This window comes from Mustela erminea, chromosome 4 (genome assembly GCF_009829155.1).
Source record: "Mustela erminea isolate mMusErm1 chromosome 4, mMusErm1.Pri, whole genome shotgun sequence".
Taxonomy (NCBI): Eukaryota; Metazoa; Chordata; class Mammalia; order Carnivora; family Mustelidae; genus Mustela; species Mustela erminea.
The window spans coordinates 122,181,288-122,190,460 of NC_045617.1; the positions used below are offsets into that span (position 1 = coordinate 122,181,288).

Genomic DNA, 9,173 nt, shown 5'->3' on the forward strand with positions numbered 1-9,173 from the left:
AGAGACTGGGGAATGCTAGAGTTAACTCATCTGGACCTGTTGGAGGAAAGGTCTAGGAATAGCCTTACTGAAGGCTTGGGAACTCTGACTTTCCTTCCTTCTCTGGGATTGGCTTTTTAATCTTTTCTGCCATCCAAGTATTCTGTATCCCCAGTATCTATACTCAATATCCTCCAAATAGAAGTCCCCTTTCCCTTCATTAGACTCAGTTTGGCAGCATGTCCCCTAAAAGGACCTCACTGACTCATTTAGTGCTTAAATGATCAGATGTTATAGTTTTGTGAATCCTTTACTCAATTCAATAGCATCATCAGTTCTTTCATCCATCTATCTATCCATCCATCCATCCATCCAATCAAGTTTTAAACATTATAAAGGGCTTCTGATACATCAGGCACTGTGAAATAGATCATCCCCACTTTCAGATGAAAGACTGAGAAAGGTTTAGTGATTTTGTTAGGTAAACAAAGACTAATGATGGAGAATATTGGTTCAAGATAACCCTTGCTTGGGGCACCTGGCTGGCTCAGTCAATACAGCATGTAACTCTTGATCTAGGGGTTGTGAGTTGGAGCCTCACATTGGGTATAGAGATTACTTAAAAAAAAGCAAAATCTTAGGGACACCTGGGTGGCTCAGTGGGTTAAGCCTCTGCCTTCAGCTCAGGTCTTGACCTCAGGGTCCTGGGATCGGGCCCCGCATTGGGCTCTTTGCTTGGCAGGAAGCCTGCACCCCCCTCTCTGCCTGCCTCTCTGCCTACTTGTGATCTCTTGCTCTGTAAAAAAAAAAAAAAAAGCAAAAGCAAAATCTTAGGGGAAAAAAGAGAGAATCCTTGTTCTTCCCCATGGTCCTGGGTGATTTTTTTTTTGTCTGTACATGTCTTTTTGTCCCATCTAAATTCCTTTAGAACAAGGCTATCATATATCTGGACTCTCCCTTGAAGTACAAAACCATCTGCTATAGTTGACACATTACAAAATTGTGGATGGATTGTTCATATGGGCAAATCCTTTGTTGCCCTTCCCTCAATGATGCTTCACTTCTTCCCAGACCAAGGGAAAAAAATCCCCCCAAACGGAGACCAAACTGACTTGATCTGGAGAAGGATAGTTTATTTAATTTAGTGTACCTCTGGCCCACAATTCTGTGCCCTTTTCCCATGTTGGGGTCCTTAGAAGTCCCATCAATCTCACCACATCTCCCCTACCACAAATCAGGGCAACTCAGAGATATTTTTCTTGGCTGGGGGACCTGCTGGCTTCTCCTGTTCTCTTGCTTTCTCCTCGTACATCAGGATCCTAGTTGAGATGGGAAGAGACAGAGGGATCAGGGGACTGTCTTCTCAAGAGAATAAATCTTAGGCTACTATGAAAGTCTGGAAGAGGACAGGGGTTATTATGGTCGGAGGAGAAGGAAGAAGAGTAGGGATGGCCATGCTAGGGGCTGCAGGGACCAGAACAATGGATAGGGATAGGAACTTGGAAGGGTCTGAGTAATGTATGGGTGAGCCTGGGGATGGGGTAGGGTTGAGGAAAAAACAGGTAAGCATAGGAAAGTTTGGCACTGGACCCTCACATTTTTAAGATGGCAGATCTCTTGCCCAGCATCATCTTGAGGAAGTCAGAGTAGCTGAAAGTCTCCCCAGAGCTGCCAGACACCTCCCTGATTAATTTCTTGAGCTCCATGTGGGTCTTGGGAACCCCAAGTTTCTCCAGCATCCGCTTCAGGGACATGATATCTAGAGGCAGAGGAGAGGGGATGAGAAGAGGGAGCCTCTCTCTCTCTCTCTGTCTTCGCCTTCCCATTCCCATTCTCGTCCCTCCTACTCTGGTAGCTGGGCCCTCTCCCAAATCACCAGGAATAAGCACAGTAGGAGAGACCTCCCTCTTCCTGGGTCTGCACATGCCCCCATCACCCTTTTCTCACCAATATCTCCGTTTCCATTCAGGTCAAACTCCATGTATTTCTCTGGATGAGGGGAGAAAGCAGATAGGGTAAGCACTGGCTGCAGGGTCCCAGGGAAGGGCAGCACAGGGGATTGAGAAAAGGGCCACTGACTAAAGGCTAGGTGGGGAAGATGTGGAAAGAGGAGGTAGGGCAGGCAGAGGAAGTGCGGGTGGGGTTGAGGGGCCCTGTTAAGGTGTAGGGAACAAGAGAGGGTGCTAGAGGGGCAGCCCAAGGAAAGAGACTGCAACAAGGGGGAACAACGGAGGCAGCCTCCCTTTTTCCCACTACGTATGTAGACTCTGTGTCTCTCCGGTCCCTTCTCTGTTCTTGAGGAAATCCCACCCTCCTCATTCCCCCTCTGCCCCTTCAGTTTCCCCCTCACTCTTGAAGATTTCCAGTTTAGAGGGCAGATCCTCATCACTGCTATATTTGGGATCATCCAGGAATTGCTGTGGGAGAAAGCAAGGAGCCAGGATATGTCCCCTGGTTCAGGGGCCCCTTCCCCCCAGGTCCTGCCCCCTTAGATCTTCCTTTTACCTTGTTGATTTCATCCAGTCTCTCTTCCTGCTGGGCCTTCAGCAGCCCAAAGGCTTTTCCTCCTGAGGGGACACACAGAGATTAATGTTTCCTCACCCCCCCGTTCCTCTTTCTTCCACACAGGCCCAGGGTCATCACAGTTCTGCCCTCCTAAGCCTGTCTCCACCTCCTAGCCCTGCCCAAGTCTGTCCATCTCCTTGCTCTCATTTTAGGCTCTGCCTCTTCTACCTTCCTTACCCTGTAAATCCCTGGTTTGGCTCATAGCTCAGTAGATGCTGATGGAGAGACAGTAGATAGGTGGACAGAGACCCAGCTGGAGCTCCGTCTACTGGCTCTCCTCTCCCATCAGCCTTCTCTGAGGCCTCCCTCTTGAACTTCCCCTTTCCCCTCATTCCCTCCTCCTCCAGTCCCAGGCCTCACTTCCCCCTCAGCTTCTGCTGACACGAGCACCCCAGGAGGAAGGGGCCAGGGGCTCTAGCATTGAGGTGAGAAAATAACATTCTCCTCAATTCCTCTTAAGGAGAGCCCAATCTGTGCAGGAGAGAAAGAAGCCGCTGGAGGTGTGGGGGAGGGGTATTTACTCTCCGGAACAAATAAATGGTCTTTGAACAGGTCTGGAGGGTCAGGTAAGTCTTAAGGCTTGCATTTTGTCAGGTGTCACGAGTCTGGGCACACAGTTTGGGTACACAGCCGAGGAAGGGCTGACTGGATTTTTCTATAATGTGAATGGGAGAAAAATCTGAAGTCCACGGGCAGATCTAAAAAGATGGCAAAACGGTGTAGGGCCTGAAAGGGAGAGAAGCCTCCCTCCGGGTCTGAGGCACTTGGAAATAGGGCAATGCCTAACACATGAGTCGTATTTGTTCACTTTCAGATGTGCAATGGAACCCGCTCATCTGATCTCCCCTGAAATAGTTCATGAAATCTACAGAGCTCAGGAATTCAAGAATTTAAGTAGATTCTCTGGGGGAACTGAAAGAGGTGCTGAGAGAGACAGTATTTGTGGACACAAGAACCAGGGGGTGAAGCTGATGTTAAGGGCGTGTGAGTGTGTGTGTGTGTACGTGTGCCTGCTCACGTGCATGTGTGTGATTCGGTGTCAGTCACCACGGGTTCAAGAGAGTGGTTAAGTTGCCTCTAAAAAATGTCTTCCCCACTCACATCCTGTTTCCTTTTTTGTTGCATGGGCAGTCGCTTCCAGGGGAGAAGAGGCTAGCACGTTCCCCTCACTGAGATGTTTTTGTTCAAACTCCACCACCCAGGGGTTCCTGGGTTGTTCAGTCGGTTGACTGTCTGACTCTTGGTTTCTCAGGATTGTGAGATCTAGCCCTGCAGGGGGCTCCCTGCTCAGTGGGGAGTCTGCTTGAGATTCTCTCTCCCTCTCACTCTGCGCACCCCCCCCAAATAAATAAATAAATAAATAATCTTAAATAAATATATAAATAAATAAACCACAAACTCCCCACCCAGAGCTCCACCCACCCTGCGCCAGCATCGATGGAGACACCTTTCTTCTCTTCTCGCCTTCACATTACTTCCCCTTCTGCAGCTGGGAGCATTCACTTCTCACTGCCTTCTCCCTGACCCGTGCAAGTGGGGGGACATGCTGGGGTGAACTCAGAATTCTGGACTTCCCTTTACTGTAGCTGCCTCTCTCCTTTCAGAGAAAGCTGCAACCATACACTCATGTCTTAGCGCCTAGTGGGGGGAATTCATTTCTTTATTCATATTTTCATTTGACAAATAATTATCAAGTGCACAATGAATGCCACCTCAGTGATCCAAACACATGTAGGCTCTTGTCCTCGTGAACAGTCTAACTGTGGAAGACAGACCATAAAAATAAACATATTGGGATGCCTGGCTGGCTCAGTCAGTGGAGCATGTGACTCTTGATCTTGGGGTTCAAGCCCCACAGTGGATGTAGAGATTACTTACAAATAAAAAAAAATTCTAAAAATGATAAGCATATCAAAGGTGGCAAGTACCTATGCAGAAAAACAAAGTAGGGAAGGGGGATAAGAAGTGCTGTGGTAGACTGCTGTTTTATTTTTATATTATTTTCTTTTTACTATTTTTAAATATTTTATTTATTTATTTGAGAGAGAAAGAGCTTGAGCTGGGGCAGGGCAGAAGGAGTGGGAGAGGGACAGGCAGACTCCCTGATGAGCAGGGAGCCTGTGGGGGGACTTGATCCCAGGACCCTGTGATCATGATCTGAGCTGAAGTCAGATGCTTAACTGACTGAGCCACCTAGGGACTGCAGAAAGGCTTCTCTGAGAAAATATTTGAGCAAAGATTTCAAGTAGGGGGATATCTGGCTAGTTCAGTGCAGCATGTGACTCTTGATCTCAGGGTTGTCAGTTTGAGCCCCATGCTGGGTGTAGAGATTACTTAAAAATAAAATCTTAAAAAAGATTTCAAGAGATATGGAAATAAGCCATGTAGCTATATGAGAGAGGAGCATTTCAGACAAGTGCAAAGGTCCTGAAGAAAGAACATGTCAGGATAGCTGGAGTGTTTGTGAAGCAGCAGGATGGCCAGTGTAGCTGGAGCCAGGTGTATGAGTGGAAACAGGCAGGAGATGAGGCCAGATTGTGTAGGGCCGTATAGGCCATTGGGAAGGCTCTGGCCTGTATTCAGGATGAGACTGCCTCCCAGACTATTCTTCCATCAAGAATGGTTTGGCAGACTACCCTAGGGGTATAGAGTTAGATGCTCAGAGAAACTTTCTGGGATAAAGTAACAGCTACTCTGACATGGGGCACAAGTGGAGAGTAAGAGTATCTAGAAGGACAAAAGAGTGAAGAACAAAACCCAGCCTAAACACAGATGTGGGGAAAGCCTGTAAAGAACAGACATACAGGGGTCGCCTGAGTGGTTCAGTTAACCAAGCCTCTGCCTTCAGGTCATGATCCTCAGGTCCTTGGATTGAGTCCTGCATTGGGCTCCTTGCTCAGCAGGGAGCGTGCTTCTCCCTCTGCCTGCAATTCTCTCTGCTTGTGCTCTCCCTCTTTCTCTCTGGCAAATAAATAAAAAAATATATTAAAAAAACAAAGAAGAAGAACAGACATACTAGAAGACATCGCCCACAGACTCAGGGACCCAGCCCCAAAGGTCACCCAGCCAGAGAAGGCTGGCTCCTAGTAGCAGGGGTGAAGGGGGACTTCTGGGTAAGGGTTAGAAATGGTTGGGGGGTGCGTTAGGGGGCAGCTTTGAAGAATCCATGAGAACACGGAGATAAGGAAAGTAGATAGCTCCCAGACAGGCTGCAAAATCTAGATCTGAGCAGAGATAATGCAGAAGCTCCTTAAAACAGTGGTTCTCTCGGACTGGCCTTCCTGCAGCATTAGGCGGAAGTGTGTTAGAAATGTGCCTGGTTGCAGGGCGCCTGGGTGGCTCAGTGGGTTAAAGCCTCTGCCTTTGGCTCAGGTCATGGTCTCAGGGTTCTGGGGTCGAGCCCCACATCGGGCTCTCTGCCCAGCAGGGAGCCTGCTTCCTTTCCTTTCTCTCTGCTGTCTCTCTGCCTACTTGTGATCTCTGTCTGTCAAATAAATAAATAAAATCTTAAAAAAAAGAAAGAAAGAAAGAAATGTGCCTGGTTGGGCCTCAGCTCAGACCTACTGAATCAGAGACTCTGGGGATGGGGCCCGACAATAGGTTTTTAACAAGTGCCTCAGGTGCTTCTCACGTGGTCAAGTGTCAAAGAGTCATTGCCGGGAAAGAGGTGCCTTAGCCTGTGAGGCTTGCTGAACCCAGACTGAAGGTGTCAAGGTAGCTTAAGCATGGGTTAGTGGGTGGTGGGGCTGGTCAGTCTTGGAGGAAGAAGAAAAGGAGGAATCACAGAGGCCAGGCCTGTTCGTGTCCAGCCAAGCAGTCAGCGAGACAACGCTGAGCCGACTCAAGAAATGACCCACCAGAAAGACCCCATGAGATTAGAATCCCTGTGAACCGGCCCCGTGTTGCTACGGGCTCTTGTTATGATTCCATGCTCTCCAGGGGGAATTGCTGCTTAGAATTAGGCTCCATGGAGTGTGCTTACAGGAAAAGCATATGCGGGCCAGAAAACTTGTTGGTGTGTGTCTCCTGTTTGCCTCTATACCTTCCTTCTCCCACTTTGCTCTCTGCCACAGGAGGCTACCCTGTACAGAGCACATCAAAGGCACCTCTGGCTTCCAGTTGGTTTTGGCTATTGGAGAGCCTAGCAGGAAAATAGCAGGAAGGAAGACATTAAGCAGTGGGTGTTCGTTCTACTGGCTCCCTTCCCAAGAGGTCACCTCAGGCTGGCGGAAACCTCCACTTATGCACAGTGCTTTTCTCCAGGCAACCAGCACTGCAAAGCTCTATCTTCCTCTTGGATTCAGTAACCCTGGAGATAGATGTCAGGTGGTCTGTGAACTTGGAAAGGAAAAAATGTACACCCTTTTCTCATATCCAACATTACATGCATTGCTTGTCAAAATCCACATCTCAGTTTAAAATTCTTTTTATTTTATTATTTTTTTAAGTTTATTTGTGTGATCGCTGCACTCAACATGGGGCTTGAACTCCCAACCTTTATTTTTTTTTTTTAAAGATTTTTATTTATTTACTTGAGGCAGAGAGAGAGATCACAAGTAGGCAGAGAGGCAGGCAGAGAGAGAGGGGGAAGCAGGCTCCCCACCGAGCAGAGAGCCCGATTCGGGGCTTGATCCCAGGACTCTGAGATCATGACCTGGGCCCAAGGCAGAGGCTCAACCCACTGAGCCAACCAGGTGCCCCTTGAACTCCCAGCCTTGAGACCAAAAGTTGCCTGCTCTTCCAACTGAGCCAGCCAGGGGGCCCCACAGTTTAAAGTCCTTGTTCAAGCAATAATATAGTTTGCACTGATGTGTCTTTATTTTTTAAAATCTAACTTCAAGGTGCCTGTGTTTTAAGCGAACTCTACCCCCAACGTGGTGGGGCTCAAATTCAGGCCCCAAGATCGAGAGTCACGTACTCTACTGACTGAGCCAGCTGTGCTCCCTAACTGCATCGCTAATGAAGTTATTTTTCCATTATTGTAAATAATAATGTTCATTTGAATACAGAAAGCTTTATCCACTTCTACAGTTTTTTCAAGTAAACTGTCGACACAATGTGGGGCTTAACTGACCTATATTTTAATTTTTTTAAAATATTTTTTATTTACTTATGAGAGAGAGCGAGCATGCACAACCAGGGGGAGCTGCAGAAGGAGAGGAAGAAGCAGACTCCCTGCTGAGCCGGTAGCCTGATGCAGGGCTTAATTCCAGGACCCTGAGATCATGGCCTGAGCCAAAGGTAAACGCTTAACCAAATGAGTCACCCAGGCGCCCATTGCCTGTATTTTAAATGTCTTATCTTTTATATAATGTGGTAATAAAGTACATGATTTATTAAAGTGCATGATTTATTCTATCTTCTAACTTATTTTTGAAGTTATTTATTTATTTATTTTTAGTAATCTCCAACCCAATGTGGGGCTCAAACTCACAACGCTGAGATCAAGAGTTGCATGCTCTTCCAACTGAGCCAACCATTCCAACTTTTTATTACTATTTTGGTAACTGGAATTCAATGCAATTGATTTACTTTGTTATGTATATTTTTTACTTTATGCTTTATTAGAATGCCAAACACATCTGTGATACAGCCTGAGGAAGAATTGCTGCTGTAATCTTTTTCTGTGGCATATCCCTTGGGATTCCCCTATACTCCATTCACCTTTGTAAATAAACTAGCTCCTCAAATTAGCCTAATTTAAAAAAAAAAAAAGTTAAAAAATTTGTTTATTTGAGAGACAGCGAGAGAGTGCATGAGCAGGAGTGGGGGCAGAGGGAGAAGCAGACTCCCATTGAGAAGGTCTCAATCCTGGGATTCCAGGATCATGACTTGAGATGAAGGCAGACACCCAACTGAATGAGCCACCTAGGCACCCTCCGATTGCTCCCCCAACTCATGTTCTCTCTCTCGCTCACTCTCTCTCTCAAATAAATAAATAAAATATTTTTTAAAGGTTTTATTTGAGAGACAGAGAGATCACAAGCAGGCAGAGAGGCAGGCAGAGAGAGAGGGGGGAAGAAGGCTCCCTGCTGAGCAGAGAGCCTGACGCAGGGCTTGATCCCAGGACCCTAAGATCATGGTCTGAGCAGAAGGCAGAGGCTTAACCCACTGAGCCACCCAGGCGCCCCTTAAATAAATAAATAAAATCTTAAAAAAAAAATGAACATTTAAAAAAAGATACCCGGCTGGCTTAGTTCATAGAGCATGCAATTCTTGAGCTCAGTGTCTTGAGTTTTAGCACCATGTTGCACACAGAGTTTACTTAAAAAAAGAAAAAGAAAAAAAAAAAAGAAATGAACAGAGATTCTGTTTGGTTAACTATGAGAAAAAAAGTAAAAAAGAGCAACAAAATCTTGCCGTTTGCAGTGACATGGATGAAACTAGAGGGTATTATGCTAAGCAAAATAAGTCAGTGAGAGAAACACAAATACCATATAAATTCACTCATATGTAGAATTTAAGAAACAAAACAGATGAACATGGGGAGGAGAAGGAAAAATTTAAAAAAAGATAAAAAGTCATAAGAGACTCTTAATTATAGGGAACAAACAGGGATGCCACAGTTGGGTGGGGGGATGGGTGATGGCATTAAGGAGGGCACGTGATGTAATGAACACTGGGTGTTA

General features: G+C 46.5%; 1 protein-coding gene across 2 annotated transcripts; it reads right to left on the reverse strand.

Moving 5' to 3' along the window:
• Positions 1–1,091: 1,091 nt before the first annotated feature.
• On the reverse strand, positions 1,092–2,865 carry AIF1 (allograft inflammatory factor 1). Of its 2 annotated transcripts, XM_032340905.1 has the most exons (6): positions 2,722–2,865; positions 2,485–2,546; positions 2,330–2,396; positions 1,927–1,968; positions 1,576–1,738; positions 1,092–1,298 (listed from the first exon to the last, which is right to left on the reverse strand). In XM_032340905.1, the coding sequence occupies exons 1-6, from the start codon at positions 2,744–2,746 to the stop codon at positions 1,214–1,216; spliced, it is 444 nt and encodes a 147-aa protein (XP_032196796.1). In that variant the 5' UTR covers positions 2,747–2,865; the 3' UTR covers positions 1,092–1,213. The 2 variants fall into 2 exon arrangements, with proteins under 2 accessions (XP_032196796.1, XP_032196797.1); XM_032340906.1 differs by lacking the exon at positions 2,330–2,396 and having other exon boundaries at positions 2,722–2,863.
• Between the last annotated feature and the right edge of the window lie 6,308 nt (positions 2,866–9,173).

Excerpts from the sequence above, each read along its gene's own strand:
- AIF1 (XM_032340905.1), bottom strand. The coding sequence starts at position 2,746 with ATGAGCCAAACCAGGGATTTACAGG. Across the intron at positions 1,969-2,329 it reads TAAACTGGAAATCTTCAAGA|AGAAATACATGGAGTTTGAC; the intron begins GTGAGGGGGAAA and ends CCCCTCATCCAG. Across the intron at positions 1,299-1,575 it reads AGATCTGCCATCTTAAAAAT|GATCCTGATGTACGAGGAGA; the intron begins GTGAGGGTCCAG and ends CATCTCAACTAG.